Consider the following 27546-nt stretch of genomic DNA (forward strand, 5'->3'; position numbering starts at 1 on the left):
TATCCTTAATATATTAGTGCTTTTTAAAAGCCACCTTTTCCCCCAAATTGCTAAAGTATTTTGCAGGCAGCTGCTTGCTTAAAAATACATTTATGATTTTGTGTGTGTTCCTGGAGTCAGATAAATGCAATTTTTCTTCCTGGAGTGGTGGGTTGAAAGGATGGGTTAGAGCTGTGTCTCTGAGATTCTTCTTTTTCTGATGATTTGTGTGTTATAAGAGACTATTATACTGACACTTTTTCCCTCTGAACCTTTCTATGTGAATGTGTCTCTTAAATGTTTCTTTGCCCTGTTTAAATTATTGTCTTTGCTTGGGAAGGAGGCTACTCTTACCCTGTGTGTGTGTGTACAATTATATATATAAAAAAAATAATTGGCACATTAATTTGTAGTCAACGTAAAGTAACACAGTATTGTAAATACTTTCACTGACTTAATGGCTAAAATAGTACATTTGTGCAAATTTTAGTTGATATTTTTCAGAATTAGGTTTAAGAATGTGTGAATAGAGAAAGAGGCAAAGTTAAAAAGTTACAAAGCTACTTTTTGCTAAAGAAAAAAACCCTTACATTTTAACTGCTACTTCTTTTAGTCCTTGTTGATGCTTTTCTTAATTTTATGGACTGGATAAATCCATTAAAACCCTGGTAACTAGCAGTGGCATAGAGGAATACTCAAATCTTCTTTATTGCAGAGTGGTGTGTCAATCATCAGAGGCATATTGTAATAGTGTTTTAGTAGTCTTAATACATTTCACCTCACTGAGACAAGGGAAGCTGGACTGTGTGGTTATTAGAAGTATTTTTATGTAATTGATACTAACTGTGTGAGTCTTTGCTCATAAATGTAAATTTTATTTAGGTTGGAGATTTGGAATAACTTTTCCTTTGGCATGTTGACAGGGACTAAAGGATAAAGAGGAGATTTTTATTTTTTCTGGAACAGTTTGTGAGAATTGTGGAAGTTTACTGTAAGGGTTAGGGAGGAGGTTGTCAAAGCTATGAGAGCTGTTAAAAATTTGGAATATCTAATTGTAATCCTCAGTGTAAAATGTGTCTTCACCTTTTATGGGAGGAAAAGGTGGTTATAAGCTCAGAGGAGCAAAACTCTTTTCTGGTCAGTTTATTGTAACAGATGGAGAATAAAGTTTCCTTGGCTTGGTGTTTTAAGTCTCGTCTACATTTTAAAAAAATCAAACTTGTTTTAAAATTTTGAGACTTACCAGAACAAAACACTGAATGTGTTTTGTCCAGGATCTCCAGTTTGAAAGCCCTAGAGCCCCTCTGCAGTGAGGGCTGGGCTGACAGGCCATGGGGTATGCGTGCCTCTCCTGCGCCCAGCCTCTTCTCTGCTTGGGTCTCAGGAGCGCTGGTGGAAGAGGAGCTGATGTACTCGGAAGAGCCACTTTCTTTTAGAGGCTCCTTGTGCTTGGTTAGAGAGGGAGTCTTAGGGTTGCGTGGATAGCTCTAGTATCAGGCACCTGAACATGGCTTCTCCTAAGAACATTTTTGGCTCTTTGCCTGTCGTGTACTGTGAGGAGTGCCGGTGAAGCAGGCAAGACAGAGCTTCAGTGCTAAAATGATTCATCTGACTTTCAGCCTGCTCCCAAATTGCCCCAAGGAAAGACTGTGTGTCTAAAAAAATAATACAGCCTGTGGGTAATTGCTTGACCTGCTCTGCATTTTAAATGTTATAGATCCTTTTGATTACTGTCCTTTCTCTTTAGAAATGCTTTAAAATACTCAGTTATTTCATTAGAACTGAGTGGTAATCAGTTAAACATTAGTTTTAGATCAGGGATGCTTATTTTAAAAATATCTTGCTTTTATTTCAATTTAGGTTGTTTTGTATAATATGTGGTACTGGTTTATAGCTTTTACAAGTTGGTTGCCTGATAATCCATGTCTCTTGACAGAGACATATGTCTTCCCTTGAGTCTTTTCTAAGATAAGAAGGCTGTGGCTTTTAGTTAAAATTAATGATTGCAGTTTGGCTGAGACTTTGATAGATCTGCAGTGTATTGTGCATCTGTTAATTCCCTTTGTGTATCTGTTCTAGTTCAGTAGTAAGCTAAGGTTCTTTCCAGCTCAGTCAGTTTCAATCTGGAGGGCCATTTACTTGAAACAGGCAATGAAGTTTACAAGTTCTATATTGTAACTTAATACATATTATTACGATGTTATTTATTACATTACTGTAGAGCTGGTGTAATAATACATGTAGTGATTTTGTCCATGTTGAGCTATCCAGTTGTGCTAATAATGACAGCTGTCTGACATTTTGTCCTTAACCTGCATTTACCTGAAAATGTGAACTTTCTCTTGACATCAGTGGTATTCATCTATATGGCCATAGTAATTAATACACATATGACATAAGCAAGTTGACTCTTTCAGAGATTTTTGGAAATAAATGGAGATGGGTATATTTTTTCTGTATATAAATTGAAGAGTAGTTATTTAATTTTTAACTACTTAAGTTGAAGCCTAGACCTTTGTGAATGGGATTTGGACTGGTCATTTAGACAACAGAATATGATCTTGTGTGTTCTCATTAGTGAATGGTATCCTGAAATTTTCCTTCAGAACAGAAAGTAAATGCTGCAGTTGGCCTGGCAGTCAGAGAGTGCTTGAATCAGTTGTTAGCTGAATTGCATAAATCAGAAATGGTTTATTAAGCTCGACTGTTTCTGTACTTCAGCTCTGGTAATTCATCTGTATGCTGTCACATGACTGTTGGGAAGTTCAACTGAAACCCCATTAGTATGTCACTTTGCTAGTTTGGGTCATAATTAGCAGTGAAATGCAGAGTATGAGTCAGTGGGTGTACAACTAAATTCTCATCTATGAACTTAATTTAGATTGAGAAGACTCGAGCACCTCTGTGCTTCCCCTTAGACTGCAAGGATGCAACTTGTAATGGGTATTGGAGTGAAGGAAAGAAGTTTTGTGGGAAAGCTTACTTGCAGACTTCATTTCATCTGGTTTTCTGGCAGTAGTTTAACAAAACCTAATTGTTCAGACTTCAAAAAAGTGATACATTTATTATATTCAGTAGAATCTAAAAATACTTTCTTGTCCTTAATTCTTGAAGCTTCACATTTTTGTAACTTCAGAGTTTCTTGAGTTTTCTTATTTATAGAATACTTGCACAGAAATCAACCTCTGTGCTGGTCATATATGCTAAGTGAAAGCATGTCCTTGAAACAGGGCACTTTAGTGAAAAAATTGTAGGTGTTGGTGGAAGTAGCCTTAGAGAGCAGCGATGGAACTTGGGCTGAAGCTTAGGTCTGAGACATCCAGCGCCAGGCTGAATACCTAAGGTTAGTGTGAGCTGGATTCTTACATTTGGCTGTTTGCTGGTTATCCATGTTGCAACAGCTGTACAAGCTGTGGTGGTTATCTGTAGCACAACATGGTAGGTCAGACAAGGGAATACAGTTTCAATGTACAGCTTGGTTGGAGGCAGCCTGCGGTAGTGAGTGAGCATCAGCGAGAGTCAGCATCTCCAGTTATGTTGTGTGTGTTCTTTTCCCCTTTGCTTCATTGTCTTCATTGAGTTTTACAAAGTCCTGGCTTCTACCAAACAAACTCTATATGCTTTTTTGTGGGATTGGTATTTTTAGTGATTGGTGTGATAAATACATAACAGTATGCTGAAAATGTCTTTATTTCTGTTGGGGAGTAGGAATGCTTTTGGAGTTGGGGTTGTTTTGGTTGTTTGTGGGTTGTGGTGGTTGGTGGTTGTTTGGTTTTTTTTTTTTGTTGCCACATTTATTGGGGCTGTACAAGCATAGCTTGTTTGCCTTTTAATATGTAGGCCATGATCCTGAAATGGTGTATAACCAGTAAAACTAATTGATCCTTCTTTAGTTCTGTTTTCCTAGCTTCAGCAGCAGCAAGTTAATAATTATAGCCTTTGTTCAGTCTGCTCTGACGTCTTGATCTTTTTGCAAATTTTTTTTGAAGATTTATCCATCCTTGTGCTTTGCTTTTTTGTTTTGCTTGCCTGTACAGGAGCTAAAAAGTATTCTGGAAGCTCAAGAGGAAAGAGTAGATATGGTCCATTGCTCCCGCCTTCCTGTCTGTCTTTATTTTGCCATAGAGAAAAGAAATAGTAGTAGTTTCACAGGGATAGGTGACATGCTTCTGACCTTGTTTTTATGAATTCTGAATGGAGTTCCTCCTCAGATGTGCAATAGGTGGGACTTTCATGCTTTTGAGTCTTAAAGTAGTGTGCTATCTAATGTCTCAGCTTGGTCTTAGATACACAGTTAATGGAGAGAACTAGACCTCTGGGTGCAATGAAAAGACTAAAAAGAGCACTTTGTTTCTTATTTTCCTGTCTCCTCTGACAGATAAAGTGTTAATACTCGGAATCTACTGATGCTTTTATGATGGGACCTCAGCAGTCCAGTACCTGCTAGGGATGTGACAGCCATATTAGGTCTTCAAAGCAGGTGACTTTGATAATCACCTGTGAAGGACTGCTGCTCTAGCCTGTTCTCAAATGGGTTTTTCATGAATGTGGGAAACTGGCAGCTGAAGTGAGAGCATTTGATAATATTTTGGAGGAGCCAGAGTTCATAGTCTCATGCTGAGTTTCTGCCCCCTTCTGCAGCGAAATTGAGGTTTACGTGCAGCCTTCTGTATGGAATTAATCCTTTTGTAATCTGAATCTTGGACAGCATGGCAATTTTTAGAGTTTGCCAGAATTCAAGGTCTGCTGCATGTGTGTGAATAGCCTCTGCGTTGTTTGTGCCTCTTGATGCAGGACCCAGAACCAAAGTTTTCACTAGGACCAGCTTTGCAACAGTTGTCTAATGCCATCACAGGAAGGAACTAAAAAGATACTGGTTTAGAGGGAGCTCTGTGGTGAATGTTCATTCCTTCCAATTGAAAAACACTCTTTTCCCCAGCTATGTGCTACAGGCATATAATCCCTAGAGCCTGAAAAAGTGGGCCTTGTTTTCAACATCACATTTGTTCTCCATTTCTTAGCACTCTGGGATAGAAGGTGAAAGAGAAAAATGAGGAAGAGGTGAGTAAATCTTCAGAGAAGGGTTGAATCCCAGAGAGGGGAAAATAATTAGGAGAGAAAACTGAAAGTAGAACTCTGCTTCGCGTGTTTCCTTTGGATTGAAGGTCCACCAGTGATAATATTGATATATAAACCTTGAAATATTCCACTTTCAATCTTTTCCCATCTGATGGTATTGCATTTAGAAGACCTAATGTGTTCAAGCCTGCTTTTGTATGACCTGCGTTACCATGAAGTTGCTGGATCATATTTTATTTCTATGTTTTCTTATCTCGCCCCCCATCCTCTGATAACTAATTAAATAAATGTCATGATTTCTTTTTTGGGGGAAATGGTTAACATCTTTTCACATCTAAGAAAACTGATTTTTTTTTTTAGATATGAATACCTTCTGGGTGAACTTTTTAGGAAATCTGCATGTCTTACTGTCTTAAATAAGTTTAGCTATATTCTCAAACTTGAGCAAGGATAGTCAAATCCGTTCTTCAGGTGTGTTACACTTCACTGCAAAAGCTGATCCACCCTCATTAAGAGATACCCTCTCATGGATGGTGACCATTCCAAGTGCAGCAGTGTTTGTGTAGGTGCAATTCCCACTGTATTCTTACAAGCCCTGGCTTGTTTCTGTCACGTGTAAGGATGTTATATGGGGAGTTGTCCACAGAATGTTCTTCACTGACCTTAGTTAGATGTAAAGTCTAGGAGATCACCGCTTAATCCTTGTTTCACTAATACACCTTCTCATTTTCACTATGTTGAAGGCTTTACCTGTTGTAAGACTGTTACACTGGCTTGTATTTGAATGTACTTAAGAGTCTGAAGATGGGCATCACAATCTCTTCAGTGCTAGCTTTGAACTGTAGAATTGAAGGTGGCAGAGAGGAGGCTGTGAACATGCTTTTATATGTGATTTTTATATAGGGTGACTGATCAGCCTAGACAGGTAAGATTGTTCAGAAGACTGAAGATGGTAGAGCATTTATTAAACAACCTCTTTTGTGAAGTCTTTTTGAAGATCTGCTGTGGTGACATTTGATATTTCTTTCAGTTTTGTGCTAAGAAGGCATGCAGTAGTAATCACTTGAAGTAATTTGAAGATTACTTCCTTTACAAATATCTTGCTTTTTATTGCCATTTTTTTTTCAAAGTAAATAATTTATGCAATCTGTGCTGTGTTTTTACGAACTCTGACTTGCTTCAGAGTTCTTGCTTTTTGCTTGTTTCTCTCCCTATGGAAAATTGTACTTTCTTTTTGCAGGTAATTGATGATACATGGCCATCACTTCCTTTCTCTTGGGTTAAGAGAGAACTAGGGCTACAAAGAATGTTAGGCAGTGTTCAGTCTAATCTCCAGTTCAGAGAATGAATCAACTAGCTTAATGTAGTTTTGGGCAGATGTCTAATTTCACTAGTAAAAGAGATGGCAAAAAGGCAGAGCAAGTTGTTGTCTTTTACAGCATTTACATCAGGAGGTTTCTGTCAAATTTTCTGCATCTTCTGCAGTTTGAATCTAATACTTGTTTGGTCCTTCATAGACTAGGTGATTTTTGCCTCCTCTGTAGTGAATTGTAAGGCTTTGAAGAGTGTTTCTGTATTCTTTATCAATTTCTTCTTAGGTAAATCCAATTAAATTTATTTATTCCTTTGTCACAGACTGTTTTACTGTTGTAGTCATCTGGACTTCTGCTTGGTCCATCTACTTTTTCAGAACATGCTCAGAAATTGTGATTTACCAGTGTTGCATAGCATGGGTTATTTTATGTGTCTGTTTCCTTTGTCCTCTTTGGTCCAATTCTGGATTAAGTTGTAAGCACTGTAAGCATGATCTGGGAGTTTATTCACCAGCCTGAAAGTATAACTTTAAGAAGAATAAAAATCTTAAAATAATCTAGCCTCTTGACCCTGAATTAAAATCTAGTCCCTTAGAAAACAGAGTTACTTCATAGGGTTATTTTCTACCATGAAGAGTAGTGCGGGGCTGCTTTGTTCCCTGCAGTAGAGTAGACCTATAGCAAAGAGCTGGTACATTGCATGGTTTGTTCTTTGTTGCCTTAATCTGATACTCCTCAATGAAGGAAACCTGTTTTAGTGCCTGACTTAAGAATTTGATCTGCATAATTTTTCCACTTAAACCAACAAAACTGAATTATTGTTCAGTTGAAGTCAAGTATTGCTGTATTACAGACACTGGGAAATGTTTGTGTGTGTAAAATTGTGAACCCTATGTATCATGTAATGTCTTATTTTCCTTGGTTTGTGGATAGGAAGTGTTTCACTTCCCATGAGTCTTCTAATATTTCCATTTTCAGTTTTTTAAAAGCATGCTTTTAAAGACATGTATTTGCTTTGTGTGTTTCTGGGTATATAAATGTATGTGTATGAAATAAAATGGATGCTGTCCACTAGAATGTCCTTTTTTGGCTGTTGTGCTTGCATTAAATATTATCAATTTGGGTGGAAGGAGTTTTATAAAGCATAATTAATTCTAGAGATTACTTGTATACTTAATGAAAGGGTCAAATTTGCAATGTCAGCATTATATCTGCCCTTGATTCTTTAAAACATGGTTAACAAAGCAGAGTATTGCTTAATTCTTATGTAGAAATGTTAGTTCTTTATCTTTACAGAAATTAATGCAGAACCTGTGAAAACTAAAATAATTGCATTTCTGATGCACTGTTCTGAAAGGGTTTCCTAATTTTCCTAATGCAGAATCTTAGCTGTCTAATAGATTATATACCTCAGAAATGGTATTTAAAATCTTCCAACAACTCAACAGTTCAAGATGGGAACAGTTACTCTTGATGGATTTATATACCTCCGGAAGTGGGAAGGTTTCCTTCATTTTTGTTTTTTTCCCATTAATGTGTTCAGGACTAGCTAACCTATGCAGTGAAATTCTGTTGGGTTTTGAATAAATCTGAAGATTTGGACTGTTGTTCTGTGTTCTCATGGGTAGCAAGATATTGGAGGGTGACTATAACGCAGCTTACAGAAGCATTTCCAGTAGATATGTAGCTAGAAACAGTTAATTCAAGAAACAGCGTTCAGACTTTTTGGTAAGCTGTAGAGGATCCAAGACTTGCAGGTGCTGTGGTTTCTTGGATGTTCTCTCCTTTCTAGTCTTTCTAATCTCTCATATGTGGCATTGGGAACTTCAAACTCATCCTTGAGTTGGTGTTTCTTTCATTAGTATAGTGTAGCATGTGGGCTGATCCAGAAATGAGGTGCTGATATTGGAAACCTATGCAGCTGCCAGTCTAAGCATTATATCTAAGGATATAATTTTTTTAGCTGTTTTTCTTAAGATGAAAATAGTCCCAAACTTCTGACTTGCAGAAAATTTTCTGCATCTTGACATATTGCTCCAAAACTTTTAATCTGTTTTAAAATCTTTAAAAAAGCAAACAAAATGCTTTAAAATCTTCTCAAATACTTTACTTCTAAGTATTAAAACCACAAGTTGAACAAACAGCTTTTTGTTATGCTCATTTGTTACTAGTGCTTGAAATCTAAATTTAGGTATTTGACAAGTAAGCAGAAAGTACATAATTACCAAGATTGTAGAAAGAAACAGCTATGCTGTCTCAGCAGATCATTCTTCACTTAAAATGAATATATATTTGTTTTGAAATGCTTTAGGATGAAATGTTAACCTAGCTTTTATTCAAATAACTCAAACTCAGCATGAATATAAAAGTCATGCAGAAACCCTTAGTTATTACAGGTGTAAGACTTTAATGGAAGTACATCCGGCATTCAGAGAAAGTTGAATCTAAAACTTTGGAAAAGTGTTTGGTGGGTTAGCTCTTTTTAATTTGAACCTAATCATATACTTGGAAAAAGTATAGGTGGAATGCACTAGTAAAGAAAGTGAGATAACCCCTCCCCCTAATTAATCACTAATAGTTAAATAATGAGTAGTAATGGACTGTAAAAGTGGAGGCCTTGCCATAGGTTTAATTTCAAGGTGGGAATGCTGCATGGGTAGTTTTATTAGAACTTTTCTGTTCCTAGCAGCGTAGGCTTCGTTTTGTTTTCAGTTGAACGTTGAGGTCTTGCTTCCCCGTATTGCAGCTCAGGGTCTGTTTCTGCCCATTGACAGGATGGCTGTTCTAAGGTGGAGCCCCCAGCTTTTTGTTTCTTCTTAAGTCTTGAATGCTTTTGCTTTTTATATCCTGTCTCTGGGAGAAACTTACATACTGTATTTAATCAGTAGTTGCACTGATGTTTGTAGGACTACTCAAAATAGTAAGACTACAAATAAAATGTGTGAAGCTTTTCCTTTATGCCACTGATCATCATATTGCATGTTCTGACCATAGTCTTCTGCAGTATTCTTGTAGTTCAGTGATTTATAGGTGAAAATTCATGAGTCCTCAGAGTTAAAAATCAATGTTAATGTCGTATAATTTGACAAGATACATAAAGCTGTATTGTGGTGCACTGCTTCAAGTGTAAAAACAGTGGGCCTTCTATTAGTAATTCATAACAAAAGCTGTACTCCTAGTATATTATAGCACCATACTTCAACCATCATGTAACTACGTTCTGCGTTGAAGTCTGCTGCTACTGTTGGTCTTCAAGGTATTGTAAGTAAACAACTCTGTCCCAGCACCCATGGTTTTGGAAATAAAGTTAAATACAGCCCTTGATGCTTAGCGCAATCTGCACTAGGGCATGAGATTACTGTATTCTTTCTTCCATTAGAAGTCATACAAAGGTAAGCAGGTCATTGTTTTATATATTTATATTATTAACTTCTTGGGGGTTGCAGTGTGAATCAAGGAGAGATTATTCACAAGTTTCACTTTCACTTCAACCTTGAGAGTGACTTGAAATTCGCTTGAACTATAACCGATGTATTTAAGCTGACTTTAGAATACAGTGTTTAAGACAAGAGCCTGATTCTGGCAATGCATATTGATCCAGCAAGGGTGATAACAAAATCAGGAAAGAATGCTAATTTTGTAAAAAGGTGTAACAAAGCAAAAAATAAAACCAGCCTATAAAAACAATATCCGCCTGTAGGCTAAACCTGCAAAAGTGGCGTTACAGCTTACTAGAATGCTGTTTCTCGAAAGACCTTTAGAATTTAGACTTGTGTAGGATAAATTGTATTAAGTAAATGCCTAACTTATAGAGTCAGATTTTATTTTTTGCACTTAGTAGGATGTCCCTCATTTTGATGAACATGGTTGTATAGGTGTTGCTGTGCGGAACAGCAGCCAAGGAGCAACTGTTAGGGCTTGGTAAGCTTTTTGCTTTGGAAGCTGGAGGGTGTCTTAATTATTGCTGATCCTAGTGAATAGCCATTCTCTCTTCCCATGCAAGCGCTGTTTGGCAAGCTGGTTACAGACCTCTCACTAGAAGCCGAAGCAACTCTGTGGAGGCTCTCAGATAAATTGCATACAGCTAAGCAGCTGATACTGTGACTGTGTGCCCCAAATCAAAAAGAGGTACTGAAGTTACGGTGAAGCAAGCCTTCAAGTTCGGCAGGCTTGAAACAGAACTTCCTTTCCATTTTCTGCACTGGGCACGCAGAGGGACCCCAAAGAGCTCCGTACCTGAAACGTAGCTGTACGTTAGAGCAAGGCAACTCCTTAAAAAGAGACAGTTCAGAACTGCAGGGGTGAGACAGACTGAATAGAGGTGTGCCCTTCCTCTTGGAGCAGACGAAGTGGGACTGTGTCCATGAAGGGCCTCTGTGCCCTTTCACAGACTCCTGCAGGCTGTGGGTTCTTGTTCATCAGTTCCTCATTCTCTCTCCTGGGCTGTCTTTCATTCCTTTTGCCTTTTATTGCCTAGAAAATAACTGAACTTGCTCTCAGTTACTTCTGGGGAGAAGCAGTTGTTGTCTTTGTTCCTGAGGGTTTTTCCAGCCCGGAAGGTGTAGGGGTGACTAGTTGGAGAGCTTTTCCTGGTGTCCATCCACAGTCTTCCTAAAGACCTACTGTATATAGTGATTTGTGAACAAACAAATGCTGTAGGTACTTAATTGAAGGACTGAACTCTTAAATTATTACTGTTCTTTACAGAAAACAACAATGTGATGTCTTGTTTTCTTTGCCTAATTTTGGCAGGGTGTGTGTATTTGTAATTGAAGATGGAAAAGCGAGTAAGTGAAGTAGGTCTAAATATTTGTTGGAAGAACAGTAATAGAATTGCTGATGCTAATAGGATTTAACGATCCACTGATGATACCTAAATAAGCAAGAAAAAAGGGAAACCCGAATCCTTTGTGCATATTCCCCCAAGCTTGTGTTACGGTTTTGGAACTAATCCATCAATGCATGTTACCTATGCAAAGAAGGTGAAAACTCTGCTGTTCAGCTGATTATAATGGAACGGTCTTAAAAAGTATCACCTTGATTGTGCTGGTTGCATTGTATTTGAGTCTTTCAAATTGCAAATCTCAGTGATTATGTGCCTAGCAGTGCTTTTAACGCTTTCTGGTTTGCTTGAACATAATTCATAACTCTTGTATTATACCTTCACTCACAAATTTTGCAGGCAGTTGTACTGGTTATCATCACAAAAGGCATTTGCTGTCTTTCTAGACAAAAGCAGAATACTGACTGTTTACAAGCGAAACACTGGGTTTTTTGTTTGTTTGTTTTTTAAATTTACCTGAATTTTTTTAGAAATTAGTTATGGTGGGGAGTTCCCCCACTTGTGAAACATTGCAAAATACAGAAAAGTGTGCCAGGTCTGATCTTCCAATGAAACTATCTGGGCAAGAGTCTTAACATCTTAGACTTTAAAGTATTTGTAGTTAAAGTTTTACAGATATTTCCAGTAACTAGTTTAGCTTAAGAATGCTATTAGTCATGTCAGTCTTCTGGTTCGTGTAGGGTGACTGCAGAGAATTACCACGGTTACTAGGTCCACAGCAAAGTATTGTTATCTTATTGGATCCCTTTTACTTGCTTTCTGACTGGGTTTTTAAAATTTTATTTTTTTTTAAATACTGTGCTGGATAAAAACCTATTTTAAAAGTGAATGTCCAAGATAATGTCAGCTGCAGCTCTTCAAATGGGAATGTGACAAACACAGCACTTTCCTTCCAGGTAGTGAGTATCTTGTAGGCTGGTCCTAGGAGGGATGATGACCTTTGTTTTTTCCAGGTGCTGCTGAAATGTTTAGCTATTTAGTAGGTTTGAAGAGCTTGTGATGTGAAACATCAGCCAGCTGTTGCCATTCTGGTTTGTCCCTTTATTTTCACTCCTTTACCCTCCATCATGTGTGTGGCATGGACTTTTTAAAAGCTCACTGTAGTAGAAGAGTCATACTGAAAAAAGCTAGTATTTTGGGGTCTTATTTCCAGCTAATATCAAGTCTTTGGTATTTGAAAATTTTCATTTATAGGATGAGGGATTTTTATTTATAGGAGAGGATGAGATTATGTGAAATGAGGAAGAATGTCAGATTAAAGGGGTTAAGCTCTAGGAAGGTAAAAGTATATGTGTCTTGGAAGTGAATGTGAGTACTAAAAAATTATTTTTCAAATTTTTATTTCCACAAGTGATTTTTTTTTTTAACCTTCTAGCACTGCGAAGTCTAAACTTGATCTGCTGCAATGGGTATTTGTTTGTTTCCTTCCTTCTAACAGGTCGTGACAATGCATGTGAGAAGACTTCATACATGTTTCTGCGGAAGGAGCTTCCTGTGCGACTCGCTAACACCATGAGAGAAGTCAATTTGTTGCCTGATAACTTACTTAACAGGCCTTCAGTCGGGCTAGTACAGAGTTGGTAAGTTAAAAAAAAAAAAAAATTGGTGTAGAACTAACACTGTATGTGTTGCTTTACTTGTACCTCAGCTTGAATTGTCTTGAACTGAAGCCTTTTTTCTGCCTGGAATTGTTTATAATGTGTTTCATGTCAAATGAAGTTCCGTTTTCTTCTGTCTAATGCTAAGTAACATGGATCTTAGAGATAAGAATTTTTAAGTTAGTCTTGTAAGTTAGTAGTAAAAGCACACTGTTGTCTCTCAGTTAAATCAGACAGCAACTTCCAAGAGTGAGCTTTGTAAATACTCCGTACTGCATTGCACCTGTGACTTCTTGAAATAGCTGTTCTTTCTCCTTATTCTTCCTTTGTCAAAAACACTGAAAGAAAATTTAAACCTTGTCTGTTCTTCTCATTGCTGAATCTTTAAAAATATAACCTGGTATTCGGTGGAAGTTATGGAATGGGACAAAAATCTGTTGTCATCCAGTAAGTAACATTCTCCATTGTAATCTTTTCCACAGTAATTAATTTCTAACCTACTTGCATGTTCAGTGAGGTTTGGAGACTACTGCCTTGTATGTATTAAGGGTTAAAAAATTGTTGTACATGGGAAATGTATTATCTGCAGATACTTGATCCAAAAAGTTTTTTGTATACTGCAAAGATATTTTTACATAAACTTTCCTTTGTGAAAAACAGCTTATCAAACTGTAACAGCAACTAACGTTGTAGGCTTCTGTTAAGTTTAGTCATAGCCCTTAAGCCAAGAAATTCCACATTGACTGTACATTTGACTGCTGGGTTTAGTCTTATTTATCAGGCTTCAGACTTAGAAAATACAAATTAGGATATGTGATATTGTGTACTCTGGTTTAAATGTGTTTGTCTATGAAAGGTAATACTAGCTGTCTTGATGACCACTTCAAACATGGTGATTAAGTGCTTCAAATAAATGTAAGTGCTATGGAACCAGAGTAACAATCACTTTGTGATTAAGTGGCAGCTTGTGAGGTTTGAAGGCGTGTATTATCTGTGTGATGTTATCGGAAGCTGTTATGCCAAATAGGAAAGAGTGGATAATATACAGGCATTCTAGGCTTTTCTAATCTGCATGACTCGTGAAGCTGTCTTTAGTGAAATATGGACAAATATATGGATGAAGAAAATGAAGTAATTTTTCTGTGGTGACTCTGCAGTGTAATTCTTCTACTCCCAGTGTATGTTCTGTGGCATATGCTTCTGCCCTGCTAATACAGAATTGAGCAACATTTGGATCACTTCTGGAAAAGGAACTGAATGGGGTGTTAAGAGTGGATGCCCCCTTCAGAATTTTTGCTCAGAGGTTTGAGGACTCATGGGATGACTCTTACGGCTACAGTAGCTACTACTAATTAAAAAAAAAAAAAGTCTTGAGTGTATTAGTATATAATGACTGTTGTCATTACCTGTCCAAATTGTATATTTTATATGATAATGTGATTTGCACTATCACAGCTGTAGACTGATGGTTTTCTGTTAAAATGGGCCAAAATACCAGACTTTAACATGATGAAGTTGTTCAAGTGGGCAGCCAGCCCAGAGGTGGAAGTTTGAAATTGTTTGTAGTAGTGTTCTTTTAATTTTGATCCTCGGTAAACTAACAGCTTTTGTGGAAAGGATTATCTTCCTGAGTTTATGAAAGAATGTTTTTGTGATCCTGTGTCAGAAGTAACAAAAGTAACTGTAGCATGTTGTTTTCACGATTATGGATGTGGACTTTGAAGAGTTTATTTCTTATTTTTCTGTTTAGAGGTTTTAAATTCCTTTTTAAAAAAACATTTACATGTAGATTATAAGTCTTAGTGATATACTGGTGATGAGCCTTGGGCAAAATTCACTGTATCAGCTTCTAAAAAGGCCAAAATAAAAGAGTTTAACTTCAGCGTGAATGATCTTGAGTGTTATGCAGCTATGCTGCTAGCAGGTTTTGAAGCATATTTGTAATGTCCTAACCTAGTTTAGACATATCTAGAGAGAGATTTATTACTTTTATGCAGTAGAATAAATACAAACTTAGCTGTTCAGTTGTTTTGTGAACCTGTAAAATGAGGAAACCTCTGACGCGCTTGTTTGAAAAAAATCTTACCTGAAGTATCAGATCAGATTTCATGATCCTTTATTCTTACTATGCCATAGGTTGAAGAAGCTTGACAATTTGTTATTATGCAAAAAAAAATCTGATGTTAATTTGCCAAAAGTGAGCAAAGACGTAGTTTAATGCATTATTCACCTTTGATCTGTTTATTTGGTAATTTATGTAGTTGCCAGCGTATTTATGTTTTATATAACACTACCACTGTGCACTAAAAGCCTGTTTTTATGTGTATTTGGTGAGACTCCAAATTAGCTAGAGCTTTAAAATTTGAATTCCTAGTCTATTTCTTAATGCCAAAAAATGCAAAAAGCTCCTTATCTTTAAAGTAGGTTTGATTAAACTTTTAAATTAGGGTACACAGTGGCTCTATAAATAGATGGAACTTAGGTGTGGTGGATAAGAAAAAAAAGTAACCCCAGGCTGTATGGCATGGATCCTTTCCCATCAATCCTCTATCCAGCCAGGCAGTGACATTCTGGATTGCATGATTTTTCTTAGTCCCTTGTAGGTCCCTTGGGAAGCAACTTCATCTTGTTACTTCTGAGAATATGCTCCCTGCTGCAGACAATCCTTGTTCTCCTCATGGTTCTCTAATCCATCTTCATGGTCATGCTGTAGGCACTTTGCTTCCTGTACCGTGCTCCTGGACTGCACTGTGCTGCCTAACAGATCTTATGTTTGATTGCTCTCAGGAAAGGTGCATTATTTTTTTTTCCTCCTTCCTTTGTGGGTTACTTAGCCGGATGTGTGTAGCAGTGAAGATGGGCAAGCCAGCTGTCCTGGCTACTTAGCTACAGGGTTTTTTTGTGTGTTTGTTTTGTTTTGGGTTTGTTCGTGGGGTTTTTTTGCTACTTAACTACAGTTTTCTGAATAAAGCTGGCATTACCCAGAGAATGAACTATGAACAAAAAAAAATAAGTTTTGAATTTCAGTCTGTGTGAATGTAAAACATTGGTTCTGTCCCAGTCCCAAGCTGGTAACTTAGTTTGTGTATGTTTTGCATGGAGTAGCAAGGGAAGGAATGAAGGGACTCAAAATAATAACACAGTATGTTCTGGATGTGAACTGCAGTGATTCCAAATAACAGACAGATCCACAACCAGCGCTGTTTATTATTAATTAATTAATGGGTATAAGTAATGGGTAACTTCCTAGTTCCAAGGAAGTGGACCTTTTTTTAGGTCAGCTTTGAGAGGGCACTCTCTAGCTAAGGTACACTTGCAGGTAGGGTATTGAACATGTGGCAGAACTGCATAATAAAGGTTATCGTAACTAATGTGATGCATGAGGGAAAATAGTTACAATAAAACCTTATAATGGTTAAGGTCAGAGCTTGAAAAATATCTGTGAGTGTGAAGTTTGCACAATATGCCACTCAGTCATGTGTAAAATTCACATTTTAATTAATCCTGACCAAATCTCTGTATTTTCTTTAGTACTTCTCTCTAGAAAAGGCCATACATTTCCATTTATCTCCTTGGAAAGACCCATTAGAGAAGTCAGTACAGTTTGGGGATTAATAATGGGTTTTTCCTCTCTTTTTTTATGTTCAGACTATGCTAACAAGATTGTGCTACCATGGAGATAGGTTTATCCTTTCAGTGCTTTGGTGTTAGATTCTAAAGGAAAATCTTACTGAAATACACATAGGGAAAAAGCAAAGGTATATTGCATGAGTTAAAAAAAACCGGAGTTGACATTATGTGCACTTACAGTGGTTTTTTTTGTATCAAATGTGCCATTCTAGAATTACTACATTTGGCAGACTAAAAGAATTCAATCTACCTGGCAGTAATTAACAAAGGAACATGGCTAAAGAGAGCTTGAAACCAAAGAGCTTGCCCAATAAATTGTAGTGTATTGTGATAAAAAATTAAAAGGCAGCAGATTTGAAGGGCATAGGCTTTGACTTCTGCTTTTGATGAGTCATTGAAGATAGCAAATTATAACTGACATTCTCTTCATCATCTGTGCTGGAGTTTCATTTGTAGATTTGTGTCCTGTATAGTTGTATTCATTTATTAATAATATAGCAAGTCATCCATTATTCTGGTACTTCTCTCCTTTATTCTAGCTGGCTGGTAATTGTGTGTGAATTGTCTTGCTTTTCAGTGCTTGATAAATCCTGTAGTTACTACCTTCATTTTTCCATATCTATGGTGGATATCCATATCCACCCACAGTTCAGAGGAAAAGTCAAGGAAACTGATGAACTGTGTGAAAGGAGAATGACCTTTTCTGCACACACTAGCTATTACAGGAGTGAACTGCATTGCTAACTGGTCACCGTTAGGCAGATTGTAATGGTGGTGGTTAAGGCAATGTTGTGAATTTTTTATTACAGCTAAACAGAGTTACAAATTCTCTTTTAAACAAATTTTTACTTATTTTCTTTAATTTTGAGCTGTTCAGGAGGGAGTGGGGGGGGAATGAATTTTGTGTAAAACCTGGAAATCACAACTGGGTAAAAGAAAAAGACGTAACAGCATTTATGGCTCTGAGCTTTTATTTAGAGACTTGGGATAATATACAGGGTATTACAACATCCCAAGTTGGGTGATGTACAGTGGTAGTAGGCATTGGACAGTGGGTTAGATTTGTTTGATATAAGGTTACTTTTTTCTAGCTTCATTTAGTCAAAGGGATTGGAAAAAATAGAAAAAGTGATGGAAGAAATTTCAGTGACTTAGATTTGAAGTTAATTGTTTCTCTGAGCTGGTCCCTCTAACTTGCTGGGTACAATGTTTGTGCTAATGAACTTGGCTTCTGATGTCAATTTATTTTAGAATCAGGAGGAGACATCTAAATATTGTTGGTAACTAAAAGAAAAGCATTACCTGTTTCTGTAGTTTCTTCATCACCACAAATCAAGATAAATTACTTCTGTAAATTTCCTTAGAGCATTTAGTTTGTGTAACTGTCCTTTGTTTCAGAAAATCTCTCTTCCTCATTGGTGCTATATTAAACCTGCAGCATAATGGCCTCAGAAGTTTTTCCACCTGCTGGTCGTGCTGAAGGTTTGGCAGTTTTTTTCTGGTTGAGAGCTGCTTTAGTCTTTTTCTGACTGAGACAGTTTTCTGCACAATTTATTCCAGCATTAGATGAGTGAAACACTTGGCTTGCCCCTGCCTGATACTTGAGTGGTAAAGTGCTGATCCTTCAACACAGGAGTTTGTGATGTTTGATTCTAGGGGTCGCAGTCTTAGGATTAATGTCCCAATAAACTAACAGAGTACAAATCTCAGTACAGCATACCAGTCATGGTAGGCAACCAATGAAATCTGCACAGCACAAAAATCAGGCATTGACTACCTTCAGTACCAGAAATACTCATTGCAGTTTTATACTCAGCATCAGCACGGAACTGCTAATGTTAAGAGATTTTTGGTAGGAGGTCTGTAGTAAAAAGCACCTGCTGTGTTGCTTCTCAAGTGTGGTGGTTGTCCTGGATCTTCAGAAACAGGACTTTCGTAATATTATATGATGAGAGATAGGTGTGAGCAGCTTCCTGTTAACTTCCTCTGACTGCCACAAGAGAAGCTGTCACTTGTTTCATGACACAGGTTTATTGAAGCATCTTTCATATGGGAAGTGTTTGAGTGTGCTGAATATCTCCATAGAGATATCCAGCAAGCTGTCTGGACTGCTCAATCTGAAGAAGAGAAGGCTTGGCTGGCAGGGAGCAGATATTAACAGTGTGTATAAATGTCTGATGGGAGAGAATGAATGTGAGGGAGCCAGACTTTTTAGCAGTGCTCAGTGACAGGACAAAAGGCAATGAATACAAATTAAAGCACATGAAATTCTATCTGAATGTAAGAAAAAACTTCTTTACAGTGAGAGTGATCAAACACCACAAGAAGGTTGCCCAGAGAGGCTGTGGAATATCCATTTGTAGAGATGTTCAAAACCCAAATGGACACGGTCCTGGACAGCCTGCTCTAGCTGACCCAGCTTGAGCAGGGAGGAGGTTGGACTAGATGATTTCAAGAGATCTTTTTCAGCTTAAATGATTCTGTTCAGAGAATAAGGCAGCTTTTTCCAGTGAGAATTAATAAAAGGGGACTGTGTGCAAGGACACATCCTCAAAGGAGATTACTTTTCATTTGCTCTTTTAGAAACTTCGTTCCTGCTCCAGCTGACGGTCCTGATGATTCTTTGTCTGCCTTGCTATCCTCCATGTTGTGTGTACTGTCCCTGCATGGTTAGAACTGCTTCAGTATCTTAACTGTTAGATGTTGCACTTTTCAGGAACTCATCTTCAGTGGATAGTGAACTGTGGCTCCTTAAGTTACTGCCTGTTCCTGAAGTGACCATAGGCTATTTCTTGGATTCTTGGAAGCATGGTGTGATGGTTGTTCTAAACTACTACTGTCTCTTAGCAGTGTAAAAGAATGTGTTTTAAAATAAGTAGTACTGGAGACATCAGCTACTTCCCAAACTTGGAACTGGCAAACATTTGGGGGATTTCTGTAGTCATTCCTGAGGGCTGCAGGAGGGCAAAAACATACAGAGAGACAGAAGCTAGTGTTACTGTGCTAACCATGTTGAAAATGTCAGTCTCCCTGGAGAAATGTCACAGTGACCTGTGATGGCTGCAATTGAAATGGGGGGTGGAGTAGCAGCATGTGGTTCTGGAGGGAGTCATGCAGACAGCAGTGCTGTCTGAAGTTTTGCTGTAGTTGGAAGATGTAGGGTGAAGTTTAATAGCCTGCTTAAGCTGATCTTAACACAGAACTGCTACCAAAGAGTTTTTGTTGTTATGTGGAGTTGCCCAAGCTTCAGTCTCGTAGGCACTGAGCTTATGCATGGACAGTTCTGTTGAGCTGACCTAATGGATTGCTGCTACTGCAGAGGGAGAGGCAGGGTATTCGGTTTGCTTTTTCCTTAGGTAGGCTTTCTGGTTATCTTTTCTCTCCTGTGCTGGCTTTAGCTGGTTAGGCCTTTCAATTAGTTGCTTTCATGTACCAAAAAGGTTGGTTGGTTGTTTTTTTTTCACCATTGCAGGGAGTTGTAGCTGTTGACAGACATCTGATTAGCATTGATTTTATCATAGTGTAAATGGCAGTGCTTAACCAGGAGTGAAGGGAGCCCAGAAGGGAGGAGAATGACAGATCGTTTTGGTGACATTCAAACCCTACCTTTTATGTGTGTGTGAGTGAGACTTTGTGTGATTTACTTCAAGAATTACAATTCTGTAATCTGTAAAGCTATGTCTATACTGCTAAATGTACCTGCTGTGGGGGATACTACTTGGTCCTCAGGCCCAGTGACGTGCGGTAGTGGCATTTGTGCTGGTGTTGGGCTAGTTTCCTACAGAGCAGGCTGGCTGCGCTCTTGCTGAGTGCTGCTTCGCCTTACATCTTCTGTGTGTCCTGTGTGGTACCTCTGTGGCTCTAAGCCTGAGTTACTCTCTCACGTTACCAAATGTCTGAACTAGAGAGAGCTGTGTTGTGCAAGAGTGGTGTGTTTATGGAACCGAAGGTTGTCATGTGGCCTGAGGTACAGTGTGAGGAGATGTGGGAGTGTGTGAAGGGGAGTACCCTTCTGGAGTACTGTGGTAGGACCAGCTTGGTGCAGCCTTGTTATTGTGGCTCTTGGGCAGTGTTCCCTGGAGCTTTATTTTGGAAGGAAGGTTGGATTGCTCTCTGACGAATGTGGGAGCAAACTGACATCAGTACAAAGTGGATGACCAGGAAATCAAGATCTAGGAATGAACTAAGTTACCTGAAATTACAGACCTACAGGAGGAGGGGGTTTGTTCCTGTTAACTTCAGCTTGATTTATATAGCAGTTTTCCTGAACTGTGGGCTGCAAGGTTGTAAATAATACTTTTTAACACAATGTCATACATTGTAGTTGCTTTCTTTCCCTTCGTTGCAGTGTCTCACTTGATTTTAGTCTTTGCAGAGATCTGTGTACTATGCTTCTGTTTAAAATAAGGTTGTAGTCTTAATCTTAAAAAAAATCCTCAAAAGTAATTTAGGTTTAAGTATTTTAACTCCATAATTTTTGCTTATTTCAGGTACATGCAGAGTTTCCTTGAGCTTTTAGAATATGAAAATAAAAGTCCTGAGGATCCTCATGTTCTCGATGAGTGAGTAATTTTTCTTCTGACAGTTCATTTGAAAATAACCTGTCTCAGAGAAGTGTGTTTGTACTATAGGGTAACAGTGACCTTATTTTTAAGGTAGAATTTGTTCATCAAAGGCCAGAGCTGTAATCTGGAGCAAAATACAGGAATCGGAGTGCATCTTAACAATATATTTTTGCACATATATAGTATGATAGTTTATGAAATGTCATGAAATACTTCTTCCAAGGCTGTATTAAGACAACATGCATGTGAGAATATACTTGCGTATTAAATACTTATGGCTAAAATGTCATTTTAGTATATACATTGAGCTTAGTACTCTGATGTGTAATGTATATTAATGCATTCTTTGAATTTTTTCAGTTTAAAAACATTCAATGTGTCAGTCATTTTTTTTACCTAAAGGCTTTTTTAATGGACTTCAGTTATTGGTGTTCATCTACCTAATTGAATATTACTTACATTTTGAGAAGAAAGGAAAACGTACCCGATTTTCATCATCCACCAAATCATATTGTCATTAGAATGTTTCCTTGAAATTTGTATGCATAAAGTAGTACCCCTTCCCCCCCATGAGAGAACAACAGGTGCAATGTATGCATCAGACTTAAAAACAAACCAAACTGTTCCCCACCCCCACTCTGAGGTCTGTGGTTACCCTGTACTGTATAGCAGTCAGCTTTGTTTCAGGAGATTACTTCTTGCAGGTTTTTTGTTGCATTTATTAGTTTTCTTAGGGTAGCTTTTAAACTCTAATTTCTTTTTAAGCTCTGCAAATCTTGTCTGATCAAGGAGACCTTTGTAGGAGGTGTTCCATAAAACATCTTGCAGCCCAACAAATACTCTTACTTGTTCAAGATGTGGCCTGTGCTGTGCAAACATCGTGTTTTGTCTGCAGTTAGTTTCAGATACTTAACCTAACACACCAGTTAATGTAAGGGTTTTATTAGGTAATGCATTTTAGATGTTACACTCTTTTGGTTGTGGGCGTGTTATCTGAGATATTTGGTTTTTAAGTATCAAGCAACACATACAGGAGAAACTCAAGTGCGTGAGTACCAAATTCTCTGTGTGGCAGAACTGTTGAAGGAAGCCGTAAGGATTACAGACTGAGTGAATTGTAGTGCTGTTGAACAAGGGGAGAGTAACTATTTTCTCAGTATGAGTCCTAAGCTGGAATACTGTCTTCAGTTCTGGGTACTACCTATTAAGAAATTAAAACACATGTGGGCGGCATTGATGTGAAAGCAACAAGAATTAAAGACTTGGATAGTTTCACCTCTGAATAATGTTGAAGGCATTTGTTTAGACTGGCAAGAAGATTCTAGTGGGAGACGCTGGAAGTCAGTGTGCCAAAAAAAAGTTCCTTGTAATAAAGGATGATGTGAAGAAGTGAAAGAATAAAAAATGACTTGATTGTTACTAAAGTTGAGATTGCACGCAGGGCAAAAATTAAATTCTAATATTAGTGAGAACAGACTGAAAAAGACAATTTCAGAAGGCTTTACAGCTTCCCATCATAAAAGCTTTGAAGAATAGATGGCTTTTAGTGATGCTTTAGGCATGCTTATTCTGCAGTGGATAAAGTAGATGAACTTTTTGACTACCTCTAGCTGTTACATTTTGTGATTCTGTATTTACAGCCTGTTTGCTGATGGGACAAGGATTTGTGTTTGACCGGTTCAGCAGTGAGTTTTCCTACTGCTTGCCTTAGAAGAACATTTTGGGTGGGATTAAGTTACCGAAACTTAGGTGTCTGTTGCCTTTTGAGATGGCATAAACTGTCCTATACATCTAAGTGAGCCTGGCAAGTGTAACTGGATCTGCAGGTGGAGGCAAGGTGGTTATGTAGCTTCTGGTACCATCTTGGATATTCTCTGCTTAGGTAACTGAATTTCAGCTTTTTTATGGACTTCAGAGGTTCAAGGTGGATCATAATATGAACGTTTTTTGAAAGGTTGATGAATGGTTTTCTTGGAGACCTGTTTTTAGAGTCTGTTTGTAATTATCAGATGAATTACCTGATTCTGCCATATGGATAAACACATGTTCTTGATACTGTTTCACGGCAACTGGAAATACTGAGATGCTTTATATTGGTATGCTACACCAGATACTTGATGATGAACCAAATATTTACTCATTCAGTATAACTGTTAAAATCTTTGAAATCTTGCGATTATATGTACTTAATTACACATAATACAGTGATAAGGATTTTGAGAATTTTTGCTACCTACTGGGGTGAAGTCCAGCTAGGGACTTCGATAGTAAAAGTCATCTTTTTTACTGAGTTGGCCTGTGAGAAGAGACTAAAGAGATGTTACCCGATTAAAGAACAAATTTATTATTCTTGACAGTATTGGATGGGCTATCTAATATTAGAAAGTCAGACTTGCTTTCCTGCTCTTTGCATGTCATCTATTTCTAACTTTCTGAAGGCTATGGCATTTAACTGGGTATTGAGCTGTAATTAGCTATTTTCTTAATATTCTTTGCAAGCTGTGTCTTTCAAAAATACTCTTAGCTGTGTTCATATTTATCTTGTAATAGCCCACAGATAAATCTAACAAATTTCTCAACTCCTGTACCAGTATTCCATGTTGCTGCTGTCTAGCCCTATCCTACCTTTATGCGTTACAGTCAGAGGAGAAATACTGTGAACTGTAGTAGTTAGTGAACTACTTTTCAGTGGGAAAACCCCCATGTTTGAGTTCATTTATGTTTACATAACACTTCTATTCTTTTGTAATTGCATGTATCGTTTAATACAGAATTTGAGCCATTGTCTGGGACTGTGTGGGTGGTGTCGTTAGGGATGCATGAATAAGAATAGTACTTTGCTTCAACCAGATCGGTTTGTATAGAGGACATTGGAAGTTCACTCTTTAAGGTATGCCTGGTCCTTTCAACTAGAGCATTTCTTGTCCTGCCAGCATCTGTAGTGTATCTCTTTGAGTATCTTGCATACAGTAGCATATGAAGAGGTGCGTGGAACTTGCTTCAACTCTTCTGCTCAGCTGTCTCGTTCCCACATTGAGCACACAGTAGAAGAGTGCATATTGCATACTAGTATTACAGATTATATACTTCATATTACAAAAGACTCAGTCTTGTGTCTTTTGGTTGTCTGTAGTGCCCATCCTTGTTAATGCCCTGTATGGTATCAGATGACTTAACTGTTTCATGATGTCTCCCATCTCTTCTTCCTTTAGCTTCATTAGTATCACAAAACGTGAGACTAGCCTGGATGGACATACTTCTGTCCCAGTACCAACCCAGCAACTTTTGTTTGGAGCTGAATGGGGTGGCCACCTCAAGCACTCAAAAAACATGAAGACTTAGTGAGCAGTTGGTTTTGCATAATTGAATGAGTGCTTTGGTGGTCTTACTGTCAGCTGAGAAAGACTTCAGTTTCTGTTATGGCTAATCAAGGTAACAGTAGCACAAGAGAGAAGGGGAGCCAAAATGTTTTTTTAAAGAGGTTTGTTATCCACAGATGTGCTATATCATTGTTGGCAGTAGTTCTTCAATTTGTTGTCCAAAATGATGGAATAACTTTATCAGTTGAACATAAAACTGTCCCCTGACTATTTGTGTTATATCTGTGCTTGTCTGGGGAAACTGCTCTGGTATTCTTGGAATTCGGGCTTGCTTTCCGAGGAAACCATTTAATGTATCAGTCTTGCAGGATTATAGATGTTTTCCATGTACTGGCACAACTGTTCATGAAGCCATGCAGTGAAGCGAAGTGGGAAATTGATCTAGTAGAAAAGTAGGACACTTTCAGCCCTGTGATCCCCAAACTGTTACACCACATGGCCTATGGTAACAGGCAGCAGTGCCAACAGAACAGGGAGGGTGAGTGGTTAGGAGTTCAGTGCAGAGACTAAACTACAGCTGGTGTTTTTCAGCAGCCCGACTTATTCTCTGCTCTTAGTGTATGAATTTGAGGACAGATGTATGTTCGTATTACCTTTTTATGAATGTGGGACAAAATCCCTTTAAAGGGATTTCTTTTTGGTCTCAACGTTTCTGTGGTGAAGTGGTTCAGAGGTTTTTCAGGTTTTTTTATTACATCCTGTTGGTCAGCAGACCTTATGAGAACATAGTACAACAGTGCCATGTTACTGATACTGTCAGTAGTATGTGCATATGGCAAAAGATCGGGTTACTTTTGCATTTTTGATAACACAAATCTCTCCCTTCAAGCTGCAGAGTGGTCAGGGGGAAGTCTTTCTACAGTTCTGTCAAACAGTGTGATTGCAGAGCGTTAAGATAAGGTGTCCATACTTAGTACAGGGTGTAAGCTGGCAGAAGTGTTGGAAATTTCCCGTGATGTCAGTATGCATCTGGATAAACACAGAGGCAGAAGTTGTTTTTCAAAAATTGATGGGTTTATAAAACGTGCTGCTCACATGTACTTTCAAAGAAGAATTATGCCACCCCCCTGTACCTGTGAGTTTCTTTGCCGATTTTTTTCTTCATGGCACTCTTGTGGGAGGGTGTGTGTGGGAGTGTCCTGGAACTGAGCAACAAGTAGTAGGCTGCCAGTGTGTCTAGAGATAACACACACAAGAAACTTAGTAAACAAGAAGTAACTTTTTCTGCAGCACTAAGATTAAAATAATGATTCTGTTAGCAATTTAAAATAAATATTGGAGTAGATTTGATTAAGAAGGTGCCCTTTAGTTACTTTCAAGTAATGTGAAATGCTGCTTCAGTTACTTTGCACTTCAAAAGTAGCTACACTTTCTAGTAGAGAAATCTTTCAGAGTGCGAACTGGTATCTGTCTTGTCTGGTGACTCTCGGCTACCTGCTAGTGCTGCTTTTACAAAGAGCAGCCAATCAAAAAACCACACTGAATGTCTGTTGCATTTAAAAGGATTTTTTTCTGCAGTCTACTTGACACTTTCTTGTCTGTCTTCTTTCAGATAATACTATCAATAAGTCATAGCAAAAATTCCCTTTATCTTTATATTGGCTTTCTTACGACTTCTTTTCTTGCACTGTGATGATAGATCAAACTCGAATAATATATACAATTATTAGGGAGTTAAATTATACCTTGTGTTGTGACATTCATTAGTTGTCTTTGCAGAAGCCTATAGACTTAATTTATTTAGTAGCAATGGTAATGCCTTAAATATTGTTTTTGTTATACAGAAGCCACTGAAGCTCACCTGACTAAAATAGCTTCATGTTAATAATTCTCATCTGTCAAACCAACTGCATTATTTGTTCATTGTGGTTTTGAAGATGATATGCTGAATTTTGAAAAAACAGTCATTGCTAAATGAAATTTTCAGAGCTATTCTGGAGTATTCCCCTCCCAATCCAGCTAATCCCATGGGCATTAAAAAAATTCCTTGGTATGGTCTCCCACAGTCTGAGAACAGTAAAAGCTTTGTGTCTTTCAGGGGTGTGTGTGTGTGGGGGGTGGTGGTGGTAAGGAATGAGTAATAAGATCAAGGAAAGGTGTTTTGATTTCTGCCCCTGCTGCTTTGAAATGTGCCTATGTACTTCATGTGTTTGGTCCTTTAGAAGCATCTGCTTGATGGAAACACCTGAGTGAACTCAGTTTTATCTTTGAAGATAGAAGGGGAGGCTTGTTGTGTCTCTGGAACAATGAAGAATGCCTTTATGTGTATTTGCGCGCAGCTTCAGCTATGATTTGCTGGTCTGTAGCAGATAAACCTTCTAGTTCTTTGTTTGCCCTTAAGTACGCTCTGTGCATTGAAGCACTTAGGTAGTGGGATGTTGGTGAACAGTTTGCCCTTGTGGAGCACGTAGGCACCATATTGTATATATTGTGGGTAGCGAAGGTATTAAAAAAACAAATGGTGAAGCTGTCAGCAAAAAGCAGTTAGTGGAGAGCGTTGTCAGTTGTTTTTCAGATGTAAGTGTTGCTTCTCGGCTCTGTTTTTAGCTAGTGTCTTCCTGCTCTGAGCCAAAGAAGCAACATGAGTACAGCCAGGCACTGGTCTTGTCTCAAAAACTAACATATCTCAGTGGTTACAGATGACCCAGAATCAAGACTTCATAAACATAAAAAGTCTCCAAACTTTTAAAGTATATTTTAAGATGTCCAGTCAGCAAGACCAGTAAGAGAACAGTCATTCTGTACTGTTAGAGTATTTAGATTGGGGAATTAAGCAGTTAAAACTTCTCCTTTTCTATGCAACAAAATAGCGTTGAAAGACTATTGAACTATTCTAACAATGTTAACACACAGGCAAAAACTGGTTAGACTGAGGATGATGAAAAAACTATTAAGAATTAATCCTACGTTCCTTTGGAATTGGCAGTGTAGAATGGGAGAAGTGATTTTAAGTATATCACTTAAGAATGGTATGGTGTACTTTCAAATTATTGTCTTGGCTAAGTAATTATGAAAAGGAAGGGAGGGTCTGCTTTAAATGGGTTGACTAATTGGTAGTATTTTTTACTTTTGGTGTTCTTAACATTTTTTCCCTTGGCTATTGCAGCAGGATTCACTAGATGACCTTTAAAGGTCCCTTCCAACCAAACTATTCTGATT

At 37.9% G+C, this 27546-nt stretch overlaps 1 protein-coding gene across 2 annotated transcripts in view; it reads left to right on the plus strand.

Annotated features, from left to right (window-relative positions):
* The window catches only part of PDK3 (pyruvate dehydrogenase kinase 3), a 56345-nt gene that overhangs the window by 9271 nt on the left and 19528 nt on the right, over nt 1–27546 (plus strand). Inside the window, exons 2-3 of one of the 2 annotated variants that reach the window (XM_055801200.1) lie at nt 12653–12794; nt 20933–21004. In XM_055801200.1, the coding sequence (XP_055657175.1) occupies nt 12653–12794; nt 20933–21004 (214 nt within the window). The remainder of the gene's footprint in view (nt 1–12652; nt 12795–20932; nt 21005–27546) is intronic. The other variant, XM_055801201.1, reaches the window with a different exon arrangement.

This window comes from Falco peregrinus, chromosome 4 (genome assembly GCF_023634155.1).
Source record: "Falco peregrinus isolate bFalPer1 chromosome 4, bFalPer1.pri, whole genome shotgun sequence".
In the NCBI taxonomy this organism is placed as follows: Eukaryota; Metazoa; Chordata; class Aves; order Falconiformes; family Falconidae; genus Falco; species Falco peregrinus.